General features: G+C 48.0%; 2 protein-coding genes across 5 annotated transcripts in view; one reads left to right on the forward strand and one right to left on the reverse strand.

Annotated features, from left to right (window-relative positions):
- LOC146010058 (uncharacterized) overlaps nucleotides 1-19,044 on the reverse strand; it is a 341,065-nt gene that overhangs the window by 293,053 nt on the left and 28,968 nt on the right. Inside the window, exon 7 of one of the 3 annotated variants that reach the window (XM_083150917.1) lies at nucleotides 10,041-15,826. The exons of the other annotated variants lie outside the window; for them this stretch is intronic. Coding sequence (XP_083007043.1) covers nucleotides 14,439-15,826 — 1,388 coding nt within the window. The 3' untranslated portion in view covers nucleotides 10,041-14,438. Of the gene's footprint in view, nucleotides 1-10,040; nucleotides 15,827-19,044 lie in introns of those variants that run through there. 3 annotated transcript variants of the gene reach the window in all.
- LOC146010093 (oocyte zinc finger protein XlCOF7.1-like) overlaps nucleotides 1-19,044 on the forward strand; it is a 212,185-nt gene that overhangs the window by 53,623 nt on the left and 139,518 nt on the right. The window lies entirely within an intron of this gene.

A 19,044-nucleotide genomic window follows, 5' to 3' on the forward strand; every position in this document is an offset into this window, starting at 1 on the left:
CGAGGTCCGCTAATTATTCTGAGTGTGCTATTGACATCTACCAATTTCTAAGTTCATTTAAGGAGAAATCTAAAGGACAATTGGCTGTCTACTACAGCCCCTAAAATCTTCAATAGGAGTGTGTGCGATCATATTGTGGCGCTCTCTAGATATATGCGAATTATCGCTTATATCTTGTCTTTCTATCCCAATATAGTGACTGGGGCAGTGACCCTCTGCCATAGGCTTGTGGCCCCTGTGTCCTGCCCTATCCTGCAGCCCAACATGGGGGAACCTTCCACCTGGGGTGTTAGGGCCATTCCCCCCCCAGCTGTGAATATTAAACAGTCTGAGCTTTGAGCAGAGTGCAACGTGTCCCCCTTTTCTGTAATTCCTGGTGCTGTTAGTAGGTGGGCTCAGACCATCCTGGTATTTTGGGGCAGTCCCGCCCCACGTCCGGGGCCACCATTGTCGCGGGGGGGGGGGGTTTGTCAGTTGGAAGTCCCCCACCCTGAACGGTATAGATGTTGTGTGCGACTACGCATGCCCACAGTGTCTATTCATCATTGCAGCTGGCCGGAAAACGGGGGCGTGACCTGCATATGCAGACCACGCCCCTTTTCATAGGTCACACCCCCTTTTCAGGCGCTCGTGGTGTAGTTTTCAACTTCAAAAAAGCTGGGAGGTATGCTTTAAGGCACACCAACATGCCATCCAGGCCTTTGCACAGGTGACTTAATTTGTACCTCAGTCAGTTAGATTATACCATCTGTGAATAAGCAGGGATAGCCTTACAACAGCAGTTGCCTACTTGGTGACGTCCACCTTGTCCTGCCCCCCTGACATGCCGCTATCTTGTCACCTCTCCCGGAGAGGAAAAATGAAAAGTAGGCAATTATGCCTGGACTGTTGGTGTGGCTTGAGGAGCACTGATGTAGAGCCTACCACAGTGTAGCCTCCACTGAGTCTAAGTCTAGTTTCCTTCCATCACTTGGCAAAACTATTCCACATTATCCATAAACCATTTGTGATGATGAATTATCGATGGCGATCCCGAGGTAAAGTGCATGAGGCTGATTGGCTGCAAGACAGAGCTGTATATGACCAGGAATGTACCAATAACGAAGAGGGGAAACATTTGTCATATTGTGATGCACCAACAACTAAATCAGTCCTAAAATATACCTTTTATTATTCTATATAAAAGCAAGCGAAAGATAAAAAGACAACACAAATAAACAGACAAGTGAATGTATATGTGTTTTAAAAGAACTGCACGTGTGTGTGGGGGGGGGGGGGGCGTTCCGTGTGTGCTGAATTTATTATAGAGGTTCAATATGAATTCAGTCCAATCTCCTTACGTAGAACACGGATATTTTTTAGTAACAATATTGTATGGTGCTTGTCAGGCAAATGGTGAGTAATTGTATCGGATCACGTCAGAGAGGACTGTGCTACTGTTTGCACACGAAGATAATACAACGTATCTCCCTTCAAAACATATCGGGTGACATTCTATGGGGTGAGATAAATAGACTTTTGCGAATTTTTTCGCAAAAACGGCCGAAATCGCATTTTTTTCCATTTTCGCATATTTAATGAGCTCCGAAAATGTGAAAAAAATGCGATTTTTGCCAACAAGTTGGACACACTGGAAATGCGATGGCTGCTTTTCGCAGCACATCGCATCCAGATGTTTTCACATGGAACAGTATACAAATCGCATATTTAATGGTATGCGATTTGTATAAAGTGTGTCTATAATTCGCCCAAAAATCAGACCAGGTTCTGATGGGCGAATTAGCCAGATCCCTGCACAGATCGCAATATTCTGTAAAATAAAAAAAAAAAAACGTGCGCGGGGTCCCCCGCCAGAGCATAACCAGCCCCGGGCTCATTGAGCCTGGCGCTGGTGACATAAAATCAGGGTCCCCGACAAATAGGGGTCCCCTTGATTTAATGAAACCAGCAACAGGCTCAAGGTCCGGCGCTGGTTCCCAAAATACGGGGGACAAAATGACTAGGGGTCCCCCGTATTTTAAGAACCAGCACCGGACCCAACCAGCCAGCAGGGTAATGCCACAGCCGGGGGACACTTATTATATAAGGTCCCGCGGCCAAAGCATTATCCCCGCGGCTGGTCAGCATGGGCAGGGGTCCTGGGGAAGTGGGGACCCCCCCCCCTCCAGGACTTACCAGCCCATGCTGAAAGTCCGGGGCTGTCCCCGATGCCCCTGGGCGGTGGGCATCGGGCTGATGTAAAGTGTAAAAAAAAGAAGATAAACTATTGTCTTATGCTGAAGAACTATGAGTCCCAGCAAGCCTACCCCACATGCTGGGACTTGGAGAACCACAAGTCCCAGCATGCGGGGCATTAAAGGGCCCGCTGGTACTTGTAGTTCCATAGTACAAGAAATAGTTAAATAAAACACACTGACACCCTGAAAAATAAAAGTTGAATACATACACAGCCCACACACACTGATACTTACCTACCTTGAGCCCGTAGGTCGGTCCCTGGATCCTGGCTCCGGGCTCCAGGGCAGAAGAGTCCGGTTCCAGGGCCTTTGTCCTGGTTCCGGGGCTGGTCCTGGGGTTCCGGGGCTCCAGGGCAGAAGAGTCCGGTTCCGGGGCCTTGGTCCTGGTTCCGGGGCTGGTCCTGGGGTTCCGGGGCTCCAGGGCAGAAGAGTCCGGTTCCGGGGCCTTGGTCCTGGTTCCGGGGCTGGTCCGGGGTCAAGGATCCGATGAAGTCCACAGGGGTACCTGAGGAAGGAAATCCTACTCACCTGGTCCCCGGCGTTGACATCGGCATCCTCTCCGGCAGACTCGCTGCTCCCGGCTGCTGTGGTACCCGCTCTCGGACTGGAGAGGCGAAGAGATTTTCATCTTCCGCGCCTTTCCTCCGCCTAGCGGCCAATCAGGAGCCGACTTTCTCGGCTCCTGATTGGCCGCTAGCTGGCCAATGGAATCATTCTGAGAAGAGACGCGGAAGATGAACATCTCTGCGCCTCTTCAGTCCGAAAGCGGGTACCACAGCAGCCGGGAGCAGCGCGTCTGCCGGAGAGGATGCCGATGTTGTCGCCGGGGACCAGGTGAGTAGGATTTCCTTCCTCAGGTACCCCTGTGGACTTCATCGGATCCTGGACCCCGGACCAGCCCCGAAACCCCAGGACCAGCCCCGGAACCAGGACCAAGGCCCCGGAACCGGACTCTTCTGCCCTGGAGCCCCGGAACCCCAGGACCAGCCCCAGAACCAGGACCAAGGCCCCGGAGCCCGGACCCAGGGACCGACCTACGGGCTCAAGGTAGGTAAGTATCAGTGTGTGTGGGCTGTGTATGTATTAAACTTTTATTTTTCAGGGTGTCAGTGTGTTTTATTTAACTATTTCTTGTACTATGGAACTACAAGTACCAGCGGGCCCTTTAATGCCCGCATGCTGGGACTTGTGGTTCTCCAAGTCCCAGCATGCGGGGTAGGCTTGCTGGGACTCATAGTTCTTCAGCATAAGACAATAGTTTATCTTCTTTTTTTTACACTTTACATCAGCCCGATGCCCACCGCCCAGGGGCATCGGGGACAGCCCCGGACTTTCAGCATGGGCTGGTAAGTCCTGGAGGGGGGGACCCCTTCATTGGGGGGGGGTCCCCACTTCCCCAGGACCCCTGCCCATGCTGACCAGCCACGGGGATAATGCTTTGGCTGCGGGACCTTATATAATAAGTGTCCCCCGGCTGTGGCATTACCCTGCTGGCTGGTTGGGTCCGGTGCTGGTTCTTAAAATACGGGGGACCCCTAGTCATTTTGTCCCCCGTATTTTGGGAACCAGCGCCAGACCTTGAGCCTGGTGCTGGTTTCATTAAATCAAGGGGACCCCTATTTGTCGGGGACCCTGATTTTATGTCACCAGCACCGGCTCAATGAGCCCGGGGCTGGTTATGCTCTGGCGGGGGACCCCGCGCTCGTTTTTTTTTTTTAGTTTGCGCTTTCCTGCAAACGTGCGATTTTCAGACATGAAAATCGCACATTTTCAGGACTAAAGACCTCGCACCTATTCGCACTATTTGGTCCGTTTTTCGCATCTCATTAAATATGCGAAAAACGGCCCAATCTTGCGATTTGAAAAAGGGCGAAGTGGTGCGATTAAAAAAAGGCGCATTTATCTCATCCCATAGAATGTCACCCATCATCTCTTCTCCTATAGTTGTTTTTGTTGAATGTATTATTCCTATATGTATTGGTCTTTTAAAAAAAAAACTTTTTTGGTCTAGCACAGGTGAATAACGCTCGAAATGCATTAAGTGTACCCTGCTATCCCATCCGATGTGCACCTGGTTTCGGAGGACCCATCTAACATCATCAGTAACCAGCTGGAAAACGGACTTTGCACTTCCAGGTCAAGCTGCCCGGAACAGGAAGTAAGGCATAGAATAAGAAGGCTGCAACACACACTGGTCTGATATCCTGAGGAAGAGAGGTCATCTCTCGAAACATGTTGATGCAGACCCAGTGTGACTAATTAGGAGAGAGAGGTACTGGATGGAGTGATAGTCTGGTGATCTTTATTTTGGGCGATATCCGGACTTGACCCCATGATATGATCACATTGATTCCATTTCACCTGTTGCTCTCCAAACCTTTTTTATATTTTATATATTTTGTTGAGAAACAAAAACACATAAAGAGAAAGAAACCCTGATGTGTGTTATATTCCGCTATCTACCGTGAGTACCGGTACGCCACCGTCAACATTTTAAAAAAGAAACCTTGATGTGTGTTCCCCAATTTATTTATTGTGTGAGTTCGGTACGCCACCTCACCAATATTCACATATAAGAAATATTATCCCCTTTCATCTTGTGTCAAGATTGAAAACTATTCTTCACATTATTGCACATTTTTCTTTACATGTATCTCAAAATCTGGAGAATGACGACATAAAACCGGAGAAGAGCATTAAGAAGTCCACGTGGCATGCCAGGACCTGCAGGTGAGTAGCTGTCATTCCCCCCTAGTGACCCCGGCTGCGGCCGCCGCATCACCCCCCCCACCCCCGTGGAATCACAGCCGCCGCCCCGCCTGCCACCCCACCTCCCCGTGGAGCGACGCAGCAGCCGCAGCACACCCGGAAAGCCAAAAACACCCCCCCATGTGGAGCATCACCCACCTCCCCCACCCCTGTAGCCCCCTGCGGCTCCTCCATTATGTGGCATGCTGGGCACTGTAAGCCGCGCGATTACGTCACATCACGCGGGCGCCCAGCATTCCTGCAGCCCATTGCACTGCCTGTGTATGGTAGCGGGCAGCAGGAGGATGCAGCCGGGCCTGGGGACTGCTGTGTATGTGCAGCAGGCTGTGGAGGACCCGCGGCCCGCCGATGTGAAGTGGGGGACGGTGACCAACTGACCCGTGGCGTGGGGTGGCTGCAGTGAATGGGGGTGCTGGCGGGCTGCTGCTGGGCCCTACCCTCTGTCAGAGTGGCCGGGTCCAGGACAGTTGTACCCATAGCACCCCCCTGTCGGCGGCACTGTAACTAGATTGAAAGTCCTGGGTTATCCAGTGAAACGCGGCAGCACCCTGATATCCGGTCTCTCTTTTTTTTGGACCACTCAGTCATTCTACAGTTGGACCTCATTGACCGTAGCAGTGGATCACACCAGCCTCCCCAGACCTCAGGACTTGCCGTAAACCACGGGTGTCAAAAACAAGGCCCGCGGGCCAAATCCGGCCCGCCAGACCTCATCATGTGGCCCACGCGAGGAGATAGCACGCAGGGGCAGTGTGTCTAAAACAGGAGTGCTGCGGGCCGCATCCACGTCCGCGGCCGCCTTACCTGTTCCTCCACTGTTGGCGGCCATGTTCCTGTAGGCGGCCATGTTCCTGTAGGCACATATGTATGCGGCTACAGAAACATGGCCGCCGGCCTCTACGGCTATGTGGAGGCCACCTGTTCCCTCTGATGCCCGGCAGTGACAGACACTGGGTGGGGACGTCATGACGATGATGCCGCCCGCCCATGCGTCTGTAGAGAAGTAGGAGCAGGCAGGGAAGCTGGACCGGGAGTCGGGGACAGTGTGACCGCAGCAAGCAGTGAAGAAAAGCTGGAAGCCGCAGCAGCTGCAGGACAGACGGAGAAACAGTAAGTGAGGATGAGGATCACACTCACAATAAAAAATATATATATATCTGCTGTTTCCTGAGGTGTCCCCGTGTATAATAATAATAATGCCATGACACCACAGGCTGCTCCTCCTGTATAATCATTTATGTGTCATGGCATTACTTTTATTATATTATACAGGGGGAGCAGTCTGTGGTGTCATGGCATTCATTTTATATTATACAGGGGGAGCAGCCTGTGGTGTCATGGCATTATAATTATACAGGGGGACTTACAGATACAACTGGCCCTTTGAGGGTGACCAAACTGCTGATGTGGCCCCCGATGAATTTGAGTTTGACACCCCTGCCCTAAACGATCCACCTCCACTCCCCAGCCTGATTTCATATTGCGACGTGGGATCCTTCAGTTGTGAGCGATGAGGAAGGACTGTCCACCTTCTTCCAACGTACTGTGTCCTGCATCCGAGGTCATTATAGGAACGGGACTTATCTGCTGCTCATTGGTTGATGTACCATCCAAGAGAGACCTAGGGCGAAATTTACTAAGATGGCAGTTCGATTTCACATGGGGATGTCCCTATGAGTAACCAATCAGAATCTACTTATTTATTTGGCACCTGCCAGAAGATAAAAGATTGTATCTGTTTCGTTGCCCATAGCAACATCCCATGTGAAATAGAAAACTCTCATGTTAGTAAATTTCCCCATTAGTATCATTTTGAGCAATAAAAAATTTCCTGGGCGTGGCCACAAAAAAAAGTGGGTGTGCCCTGAAAATTGCCGAGCATCCCCGTGAGAATTCAGGTGTGACATCGGGGCCCGCCCCATATTCGGACATCTCCGCGGAAAATAAAAGTCAGTCTAGACCAGGCATGTCCAAACTGTGGCCCTCCAGCTGTTATGAGACTACACATCCCAGCATGCCTTGCCATAGTTTTAGCATTCCCTAATAGCAAACCTGTGGCAAGGCATGCTGGGATGTGTAGTTTCACAACAGCTGGAGGGCCATGGTTTGGACATGCCTGGTCTAGACTGACTTTTATTTGCGAATCGGCGGCCATCAAATTATTTGTACGCCCGCATGGCTGTGTCGCCTGCTCGCTAAGCAGCGAAAGAGGGCGGCAGGCCTATAGACAACTGTGGAGGAACGCCACCTCTCTCATTAGCCTGCCGAGGACCAGACGTTCACTTCAGATATTCCATCTGTGCGGAGGGACATCATAACCCCCCACTTGTATTGGAGGAAGTACCTGGAAGGGATACCACCCTATATTTGCCAAACAGGACGAACTGAACCTTTTTTGGGCCCAAAAAGGAAGGGACACATAAGGAGATGAGGTGACTGAATTAATTTAATATAAATGCGCACCATTCAATAAATTCATTAATATTATTTTTTTAGGCTACTCAGCCAATTCCTATATAGTGTTTACTTTTTAAATTACCTTTTGCACACCTGATTTACCATATAGCGCAACTACCATCCGTTTTTTGTTTGTTTACTTATAAACAAAGTAGCTTGGCAGAGCAGCTCTATACAGGCGCCCTATCCAGATACTGCGGTATCTGTTTTTTCTATCTGTTGGCAGAAAGTGAATCTACTCACTTTCTAAACATTTGCTTCAAGCAGGCTTACTCGTATAGAGAGAGAGAGAGAGAGAGAGAGAGACAATCTTTGGACAAAGAACTAAAGGGAAGTGTGTCCTCTTATTTTTGTAAAACATTTCTCCCTCTACATATGTGATATGTCATTGCCAAAGAGTTTTACCCACTTTGTTTTTTTTCCTTTACTCCAGGGAGAACCACAGGCTGCAGACATCATGCTAAGCACCAGTACAGCCCTTAAACATTTTATTCTACATCTGGAGGCTGTCACTGCCTTCTCGTCACTGGACCTTCACCTTCTCTCCATCATAGTCACATACAATGTGACACCAACCATGCAAGCACCAGGCCTGCGCTGACTGGGGGAGGAGTTGTAAGTAGGGATGCCAGAATTCGGGACTGAAAAATGCCCAATCCTGGGATTCCTGGGATTGGCTTCCAACTCTCTAAACCCACCCTGGCCGCCCTGCATATATACTTACATGTGCAGTGCGGCAGGGAGGGTGGGCGGTGAAGCTGGGAGTTCGGGCGGTGAAGCCGGGCAGGCAATGGAGCCAGGGTGGGTGGGCTGATTGAGCCTGGAGGGCAGCGTGCCCAGGAAGAGGCGGGCTGTGTGGCCTGCGCTGAGTGACCTCTCATGTCATCACACTACGCAGAGCCGCACTGCCGGGGATGGGAGAAGCCGGGCAGCGTCTGAGCACCCGCATGCACAGTCTAATCCCGAAATCCCGGGATTGGAAACTCCGGTACTTGTTTCCTAGAACGGCCACAACGATTTAGATCGTTGTGGTCGTAAGATAAAAAATCGGATCGATCGCATCGCATGCGATTTGGTCGCATACGATGCGACCGATCCGATCGACCGATTTTTCACCCGATTTTTTTTTTTTTTCACCAGATTTGTTTAAATTGCCCCCCCAAATGTTAATAAGTGTGCTAGACCCCACGATAGACGTGAACCCGAAGCGTGGCGAGCGCAGCGAGCCCGCGAGGGGCGGCGGTGCGCGTCCTCCGACCTTTTCATTCCCCTACTATCCACTAGGGCGTGGAGTGAGAATATAATAGTGTGGCGAGCGCAGCGAGCCACCGAGCCCGAAGCGTGGCGAGCGCAGCGAGCCCCGCGAGGGGACGCGTCTAACTTCACAGGTATACGCGTCCGCTCGCCACGCTTCGGGCTCGGTGGCTCGCTGCGCTCGCCACACTATTATATTCTCACTCCACGCCCTAGTGGATAGTAGGGGAATGAAAAGGTCGGAGGACGCGCACCGCCGCCCCTCGCGGGCTCGCTGCGCTCGCCACGCTTCGGGTTCACGTCTATCGTGGGGTCATGGCGGGCACATAAAAAATGTGAAATGGGTCATATTGGCCCATTTCACCTTTTTTATCATTTTTCCCTATGTGAGATGGACTTAATCAAGTCCATCTCATCTTGTGCCATTATAATGGCACAAGACCGACCGATTTCAATGATAAAAGATTTTTTAACATTGAAGTCTATGGAAAAATCGGGTCAATCGGTCGGTCGCATCGCGGCCGATTTTAATTGGTCGCGACCGACCGATTGACCCGATTTCTGTCAATCAAAGTGAAAAAATTGTAAAAAATCGGCCACATCGTGAGGATCGTGTCCCTTAATTAAGAGCCACGATCACTCACGATTGTGGCCGTTCTAGGAAACAAGTACCGAAACTCCAATCCCGGGATTGAACTTCTGGCATTTTAGGGGCCAAATCCCAGGATCCTGCCGAATTTAGGATTGACCACCCCAGTTGTAAGGTTGTAACTAATGTGCAACCTTTATCAATGTGTCACAAAGATGCGACAGTACTAGTGGCCAGACGCACAACATGTGAATGTGTCAATGAAATCCTTGTTTGGCCTGGTGTTTGCACCTGATAGAACGATGGCTGATGTCCTCTAACGTGTGTATACAGCGCTATGTCCACATTTGAGAATAGCAGTGTACTTGGTGCACTACGGTCTTGTGTGATTGTCACATAAACAGGAACTTGGAGACAGTGTGTAAGTAAGAGATGGATGATGGTCTCCATGTCAGTAACAAATCTAAATGGTAAAAGTGTAAAAATAAAGCAGCCAGTATTTACCCCGCACAGGAACAAAATAACTCACCCAAATCTAACTCTCTCTCTGCACCGGTTACATCTGCCCTACCTGGAGTGCAGCATGGTTTTGCCCAGTTGTGTGCTGATGTATTATTGCGGCACCAAGAGTTCCGCTGGCACAAGAAAACCATAGCGCAGTGATGTGTGCCAAACAGGCAGGCGGCCCCACTCCTGGAACCAATTGTCGGAATAAAAACACAGACTCCTACATGGACGGAGAAGCGAGATTTATTGATTTCACATTTGGAATACAGCTGGGAAACACCAAATCTAAGGAAATGTTTAACAAAGCTTAGGGCCCAGTCTACTTTAAAATGAGCAACCTAAGCACATTGGACCGCCATGGCATGGACAGCCTTGCATAACATAATCCATCTTGGTATTGTCTTATATACGAGGAGACACTAGAACAGGCATGTCCAACTTTGGCCCTCCAGATGTTGCGAAACTACACATCCCAGCATGCTTTGCCACAGTTTTGCTATTAGAGAATGCTAAAACTATTACAAAGCATGCTGGGATGTGTAGTTTCAAAACATCTGGAGGGCCAACGTTGGACATGCCTGCACTAGAAGAATCATACCTCTATTGGGACATTTAGAATGTGAGGAACTGTGCTTTATTAAATTGAAAACACTCAATAAACACTATTCGTGCAACTGGGCTGAATCAATTGCGAGACTCGCACCATTTTTTGGGATTAGGCAATCATTTGCATATTTATTTTTACTCTAAAAATTCATAGAAAACACACAATGGAAAAATACTATAAAAGTTATAGTACCAATAATAATAAAATATACAAGTATCAATTTCAGAATAATGGATGTCAACTTAAGCTGTATATCGCACCACCATTTGTAAATAAAAAGATTTTTTATGATTTATAAACAGCAAGTGGCCACTTGCACTGTATCACGCTGGCTTCTGATATCTGTGTTACTGTGTTCTTCTTATAAATAGAATGTATCGTGACTGAATAGGACTGAGAGTCTCCGGCTGCTGTTGATTAGGAGGAATCTCGCGAGAACTACCGACCTCTCGCCAGAATTCCCCTGCACTTGATTCCCGGCAAAGCCGCCGGGCCACTCAGACCGGCTACAGGGGCCATCCCTGGTTTAGACCATGAGGGGCGTATCCTATTCAGCCTGTTAACAGCGTGGATTCCGGACCTGATAATATCACCGTTTTCGCACCCGGTAACGGGACATCGGGCCCAATGTTATCATGTTATCCTATTTGAATTTTAAAAGATGCATTTTCGGACGAAAACCGGCCAATCAGGAGAGCGGTGGGAGTGTACTTTTCAGACAACACTAGCCCTAAACTTGAACATTAGAATGGTATCAGAATGTTGGTAAATGACTTCATGTTTTAGTCTGTTTTAAAAGTTGTTGTTTTTTTGTCAGAAAAGACTGCACACAAGGGATTCGGTATGAAATCCCGACGGTTAAAATCCCGACACAGTCGACATGGACACAGTTAGAAGTGAACCGCAGCTCCTCGCATCGCTCGGCACACTATTTTATTCTCCCACCACGCCCTAGTGGATGGTAGGGCATGAAATACCGCCTGTCGGCACATTTCGGGTCAAAAAACAGTGAAAAAACCCCTGTCGACGGAAAGTCATGTTGACGGTTTCACCTGTACATTCTATATGTCGGTATTTTGACCTTGTCGGGATTTTAAATGTCGGGATTTTGTCCTCGTCGGTATTATGACCCATTCGGGATTTTGACTGCATCCCCACACAAAAGCTGTTGATTCTCCAAGTCCCAGGAAAAGGAGTAAATATCCTGTCAGCAACAGGTGCATCATGGGATCAAATAAATACATTGTGGGTAAATAAAAGAAATATTTTAAAAAAAGTTATAATAATAATTAAATATATATATTTCTACAGGGTTTTAAAAAAAAATGATGAAAAAGATACTCTGAAAAAGAATCAAACCTGACCTTTTAGAAACCCCTAAAACATGGGGTAAACATTTCAGTGACTGTATATTAATTAGGGGTGCTGTCCAAAAGGATCTCACTAAGGATCTCTTTTTAGGAAAAAATATTATTTAAGAAACGTATCACCTACTCAGAACAGGTGAAGTGAGATCTCCGATAACAGCAGTGAAAATCCACGCTAGTTATTGAAAAAGGATAGCGGTTCCCCGAAAACCAGCCTTTCCTCTATAGAGAAAGCCGGATTAGCGAAAAACAAAACCACCGATAAAAACACTGTTTGCTTTTTGCCAAAAGGCACTCCGGCACAGGAGATTATATCCGGGAAATTGCTGAATAGGAGTGCGTCCAACAGTGGCAATGCTCTCTCTCGGTTTCTTTTCATTCCTGTATAAACCCAATTGCTTCAAACTGTAGCCCCGCAAAAACAAACAGAATAAAATTGCAAAATAAAGCCCAAATCATAAGGCAAAATATTCTAGAGTGCAGATTTACCCCCCTGAACGTTGTATCTTCACTTCAGTGTATCAAATGGATTGTGGTATATATATAAAATTAAGTAGATTGGGATTATATGCGATTCCTAGGTTTTGTTATAAAGGGCAGGATTTGCTTCTGTTTGTACACATTTTATGATTGGCAGCGACCAGCACTGGTTTTGCCCATAAATAATTAACCATAAATAATTTGAGAATTAGATTTGCGTGGGGTTTTACTTCAAGTTTACTTACATTGCAGTGTAAAATAAAGCAGCCAGTATTTACCCTGAACAGAAACAAAATAACTCACCCAAATCGAACTCTCTCTGCACATGTTACATCTGCCTCACCTGCAGTGCACATGGTTTTGTCCATCTAAGAAGGATTTTGTCAGAAAGAGTGAACTAGAATAAGGCCCACAGTTTGGGAACCACTGGTCTAAACAGTAAAATTGTATGGAACATTAACTTTTCAGTCCCCATTGGATACAAACTATATTTCAAGTCACGTTGATACATTCTATTTATAAGAAGAACACAGTAACACAGATATCAGAAGCCGGCGTGATTCAGCGCAAGTGGCCACAAAAAAAAAATGGTGCGAGTCTCGCAATTGATTCAGCCCGGTCGCACTAATAGTGTTTATTGAGTGTTTTCAATTTAATAAAGTGCATTTCCTTACATTCTAATTTTCTTTTTGGGTCTAAATACCTATTTAGGTTCCCTGATACGGACTTTCATAGGTTATTAACCCACTCTCTTTGTGTAAGTACAAACGCATTGAGGACTGCTGCTAAAAAGACTAAAACTTATAGAGGACCAAATGAAATTAGCGCCAGACTTTTCCGTTTCTCTATTGGGTCATCACAAAAACCCACCTTTCGTAGGATTTGCGGCCTATATGGGGAGCCTAGTGTCGTAGAACGGATCATCAGATGACCTGACCAATCAAATACTAGGTGTACAGAAATGGTGGAGACATGATCATTTATAAAAGGAGAAGGTCCCAAACTTCAGTGTTCATTCTTTAAAGTACAAAAACAAATTAATATGATTTTTTACCTATTTCTGGACAAATTATGTTCCCAAAGGATGGACACTCAAGAACCCTTTTGGACGCCTTAACCACCTAGCTCTTAATCCTGGAGCGGATCATCTTTAATTCCATTGACCTATGGACACATGAGGTTGCACAAGATGGCCGCTGAAGACCCAACAAGGAGGCCAGGAAATCTCTGTCTTCTTACGGAGATCCTGGCCTCATCGCTCCCCCACAACAGAGGTGACACGCCTGTTTTGGTGAAGCGGAGGCCCATCAACCCCTAAACAACATCAATCAATGACAACGTGATTCTGTACTGCAACCTACGTTGCAGACCAGGTCCGAAGTAATCAGCAACATGAGACGCAACTCCAACCACATCTGAATAAGGCTCAGATTCCAAATGAGCCTGAACTCCGAGATCTGTACGGATCAATGAGAAATTGCATTTGCACATTTATTTGAGGCTTTAGAGCCCCAGAGATTAACAGTGTACAGAAGTAATCACGTACATACAGGTACAGGACATGTTTTCAAGGTCACCCTACTCTGTATCACCAACTGTCACATTTAAAAAAAAATCCACAGTTGACCTGGAAAATATGAACTGTCCTGAGGACCGAATTGAGAACCTGTGCTATAAGCCAGTGCTTCTCAAACTGGATCCTCAGGACCCCACACAGGTCACCCGGCAGGTGCACTCATTACTGAATTACACATTTTAAAAAATCCACAGGTGGAGCTAATTATGTCACTTGTGATTCTGTGAGGAGACCTGGAAAACCTGCGCTGTGTGGGGTCCTGAGGACCGACTTCGAGAACCTGTGATATATGCCATTATAAAATGTAACAGGACAATACATAGTGTATATGTTTCTCAGATCTCAAAATGATGGGTCTAAATCAGCTTGCATCGCTCAGTAGTCGTTTGATTGTGATAGTCGCAGTCTGGAGGGACAGGAAGCCGATGTTTTTGGGTGTATGAAAAAAAATAAAAAAACACCGGCGCAACTCTTTTGTGTGCCTGATTGATATTAATATAACTTATATAAAAACATATGTCTATCTATTTTTCAATTTACATCTATGAAAAATGTGTTATATTTACACTATTGCCGTCGCCTTGTGTCATATCGATCAGCTCGTGGATATTTTGTGATATCGAAGAGGACTTGATTTCTGAGTAAGACATTTCCCATGCTCAGAGGACGGAAATGGCTTCTCACCTTTGTGAGTTTTTTGATGCCTACCAAGACCTGATTTTTGAGTAAAACATTTCCCACACTCAACACATTTATATGGCCTCTCGCCTGTGTGAATTCTCTGATGGATAATAAGACCTTGCCTCCCTGTAAACCATTTCCCACACTCAGGGCATTTGAATAGTTTCTCACCTGTGTGAGTTCTTTTGTGTTTAATGAGATTTGATTTCTGTGTAAACCATTTCCCACACTCTGAGCATTCAAATGGTTTCTCACCGGTGTGAAGTCTGTGGTGATGAATAAGACTTGATTTCTCAGTAAAAGATTTCCCACACTCAGAGCATTGAAACGGTTTCACTCCTGTGTGAGTTTTCTGATGGGAATGAAGGTACTTTTCGAGTATGAAGCATTTCCCACACTCAGAACATTTAAATGGTTTCTCATCTGAGTGAGTTCGCTGATGTTTAACAAGAGTCGACTTCTCTGTAAAACTTTTCCCGCACTTCGTGCACGGAAATGGTTTCTCACCTGTGTGAAGTTTCCAGTGTTTAATGAGACCTGCTTTCTCTGTAAAACGTTTCCCACACTCGGAGCATGAAAATCTTTTTTCACCTCTGTGACCTCTCTGATGTTGTTCAAGAACACTTTTACGTGTAAAACATTTCCCACACTCAGCGCATGCAAACGGCTTATAACCCATGTGACTTTTCTCATGTTTATCGAGATTTGATTTCCCTGAAAAACATTTCCCGCACTTCGAACACGCAAATGGTTTCTCTCCGGTGTGACTTCTCTGATGTAGAACAAGATGCGATTTCAATATAAAACATTTCCCACACTCAGAGCATGGAAATGGCTTCTCGCCTGTGTGTCTCCTATGGTGACTAATAAGGTGGGATTTCTTTGTAAAACTTTTCCCGCACTCAGAGCATGGAAATGGCTTCTCACCTGTGTGGCTTCTATGATGACTAGCAAGATGGGATTTCTTTAAGAAACATTTCCCGCACTCAGCACATGGAAATGGCTTCACGCCCGAGTGAATTCTAAGATGATAACGAAGATATGATTTCTTCGTGAAACCTTTGCCGCATTCAGGACAGGGGAAGTTTTGATCATCAATACGAGCGACGATGTGTGTGGTAATATCAGAAGTACATTCCTCCAGTTCTAAGGGATCCGATATATCTGCCCTTCGATATACAGGATGGATTTTTAGAGTCACTGAGTGTCCTCCTGGAGAACCTTGTGTGATGGTATCTTCTATTTTAGAGTCTGGAGACAAATTGACACATTCCTTGGCGATATTTCGGCTTGTGCGTCCTCCTGTTGGAATTGGGTAGAAAAAAAAAAGATATATATTTTTTTTTAAAGTTGCAATTTTTTTTTAATTATTAACAAGTTTAAAACATTTAGTGGTACTTATGTAGTATCTGGACGCCCGATTTTAAAATCGGGTCGGAAAATGCGCCGTGCACCGCAATCTATGGCGGTGCTGGGCTTCACTGGTGCACTCCGACGGGCAGGCAGCAGGCTGTTTTAGCGGGGCGCTGCTAGAGGGGCAGGGCGCATTCTGCCCTTTAAAAATCGGGCAGGGCGCAGCGCCCCGCTTAAACAGCCTAGCGGGAACACTAAGTACCCATTTAGTTGTTTCATTTATTTTTGCAAACTACGAAAGAAAAAATGAGATTTATGTCTTACCTGGTAAATCTCTTTCTTCGAGGACATCAGGGGCCACAGCGTTACAGTGGGTAGTAAGGAGATGGGAGAGCACCAGCACCCTAGAGGTTAAACTTGAACTGCCTCCCAGGCAGCCGGGCTCCTCCCCTCCTCTACCCCGCCTCCAGGCCAGGAAGCTCAGTTTTTTTTTAACAAGCCAAGGCAGGAGACAAGATAGAAGGAAGAGAAGCACCGCACAGAAACACATTCTGAACATGTTAGTACCCTCAACCGAGGGATAATATAACATAATCATAACTTAACCATAACGGAAGTAAAGCAGGCGCGGCAGGGAGGGATCCCTGTGGCCCCTGATGTCCTCGAAGAAAGAGATTTACCAGGTAAGACATAAATCTCATTTTCTCCTTCGGGAGACATCAGGGGCCACAGCGTTACAGTGGGACGTCCTAAAGCAGCCACCTATGGGTGGGGACGCGCCTGTGCCGCAGCCAACACACTCTGGCCAAAGGCCGAGTCCTGGGAGGCAAACGTGTCAAAAGCGTAAAAACGCAAGACAGTAATGGCGGACGACCAAGTCGCCGCCCTGCAAATTTGCTCAACTTTAGCACCGCCTCTTACAGCCCAGGACACCTCCACAGACCTAACGAAATGTGCCTGAATCCCTGCCGGAACCGGGAGGGAGGTGTCCAAATATGCCTGCCAGAGCGACTCTAGCGGGCAGTAGTTTGCGTAGAGGCGGGCCACCCTCTCATCCGAACACCATATAGTACAAAGAGAGAGAGAGAGTCTGACTAGTGCAACAGCCTAGAACGGTGCACATAGCACATAAATACGCCCCGGCCGGACAACGTTAAAGGAGGACCAAGCCGTAGTAACAACAGACTGTCTAAATGCTGGAACAATAATGTCCTGGTTGACCTGAAAGCCGGACACCACTTAAGGTAGTTGAGAAGGGACGGTAGGAAAAACCGCCCGGTTATAACCAAGAACCAAGGACTTACAGGACAGAGCTGACAGGTCAGAGACTCCCCTGGCCAAAGCTATCGCCAACAAGGAAACAATCTTCCAGGCGAGTCAACACAGGTCCACCGACCGCAAGGGCACAAAAGGTGGGCCCTGAAGAAGTCAGGATTAGAGAGATCCCAGGGGGCAACTGGGGTAACTAAGGGAGGCTGGATATGCAAGACATCCTGCAGGAATGTACAGACCTCCGTCGACAGGGCCACCCGTCGACAGAACAAGATGTGCAAGGCTGAAATCCGAACCTTTAAAGATGATCAACGCAACCCAGCCTCCAGACCCTTCTGCAAGTAGGACAGAACCCTAGCCAGGTAGTAAGTCCCGGAATCTGAAGCGAAGGGTTCGCAGCAGGAAAAGTAAGCCCTCCATATGCGATGGTACACCCCATCTAGGGAGGTTTCCTCGCCCTGAGCATGGTGGAGTGAAACCCGCTGGGTCTTACCCGGGAGGTCTCAACAGCCACCCCGACAAAGCCAAGTGCCTCAAAGCCGAAAGAGAGAGGCGGACCATGAGAGCATGCCTGTGTCCAGGGGTAAGCGAATAGGAGGGGCTACTGACTGCAGATCCGAAAACCAGATCCGTCTGGGCCAAGGTGGAGCAACCAGAATCAATGTGCCGCCCTCCGGCTTCAGCTTGCGAGACATTCGCAAAAGGAGGAAAGTGGTGGAAAGGCGCCATCAGTGTGGACGGCCACGGAGCGGACAGGGCGTCTACCAGGCAAGCCCCCCCCTCCGGGTCGCAAGACCAGGACCCGCACAGTGGTGGTTTGAGGGTATGGCGAGAGGCTGTCAAGGCCACCTCGGTTGGGCCCCACCATTGTACCAGCATCTGAAACATCACTCTAAGGAGGGTCAAGTCGTCGGCATCACAGGTCTGACGGCCGAGGAAGACCGCCACCCAATTCTGGACTACCAGGATAAAAATTTCTGAAAAAGCAGGGATCATCTCTGAAAGATGCCGGATGCTTCTGTCATAGTGGGCTGACAACTAGTGCCACCCTGGTGGTTAACATATGCCACCCTTGTCGCAATGTCCGACTGGACTTGCACCGGCCAACCCCTAAGTTAGGGTTCCGCCAAGCGGACTGCCCGGAAGATTGTCTTTAGTTCGAGGACGATGATGGAGGGCTGGGCCACTAGAGTGGTCCAAAGACCCTGGAACGACCTTTGGGAAGTGACCACCCCCCAAACACGGGAGGCTAGCATGCATGGCTCCAGTAGCGAGGTCCCGTCCAGAAGCCCCCAGGAAAGGGGGGCCCTGCTGGAGACCAGGCGAACTTCTGGGCATGGATATTGTGGGAGGAAACCGGAGTACCAGGAGTAAACCCATGCAAGTCTGGGGAGAATATACAAACTCCGCACAGTTAGGGCCATGGTGGGAATCGAACCCATGACCTCAGCGCAGTGAAGCAGTAATGTTAACCACTACACTATCCGTGCTGCTCCTTGGACAGTATTGTAGAGGGTTGGTATGGAACTGAGCCTATTCTGCCAGTTCGAAGGCCGATCCACCAACCCCAGGGACCCCACGCAGGCATGCACAGACACCTGCCAGGGGGACAAGAGATGTCTGATCCTGGACTGTAGAGCCAGATGGCAATCCCCCAGAAGGGATATCCTCTGCCGAATGGTATCTAAACCGGCCCCCATATTTGGCACTGGCCCAAATAAAAAAGGAACCCTCAAAAGGGACTTTGAGTTCAGGCCTTCCAAGAGCACAGACACTGGTATGTGTGTGCAGCTATGGCCGAGGGTGACCCTCTGGAGGCGATTGGTGTAATTTCCAGAGCCGTCACCCCCAGGTAAAGTGTCACCTGATACTCAATAGAAGGCAGCAGGGTTTCC

This window comes from Crinia signifera, chromosome 6 (assembly GCF_055691185.1).
Source record: "Crinia signifera chromosome 6, ASM5569118v1, whole genome shotgun sequence".
Taxonomy (NCBI): Eukaryota; Metazoa; Chordata; class Amphibia; order Anura; family Myobatrachidae; genus Crinia; species Crinia signifera.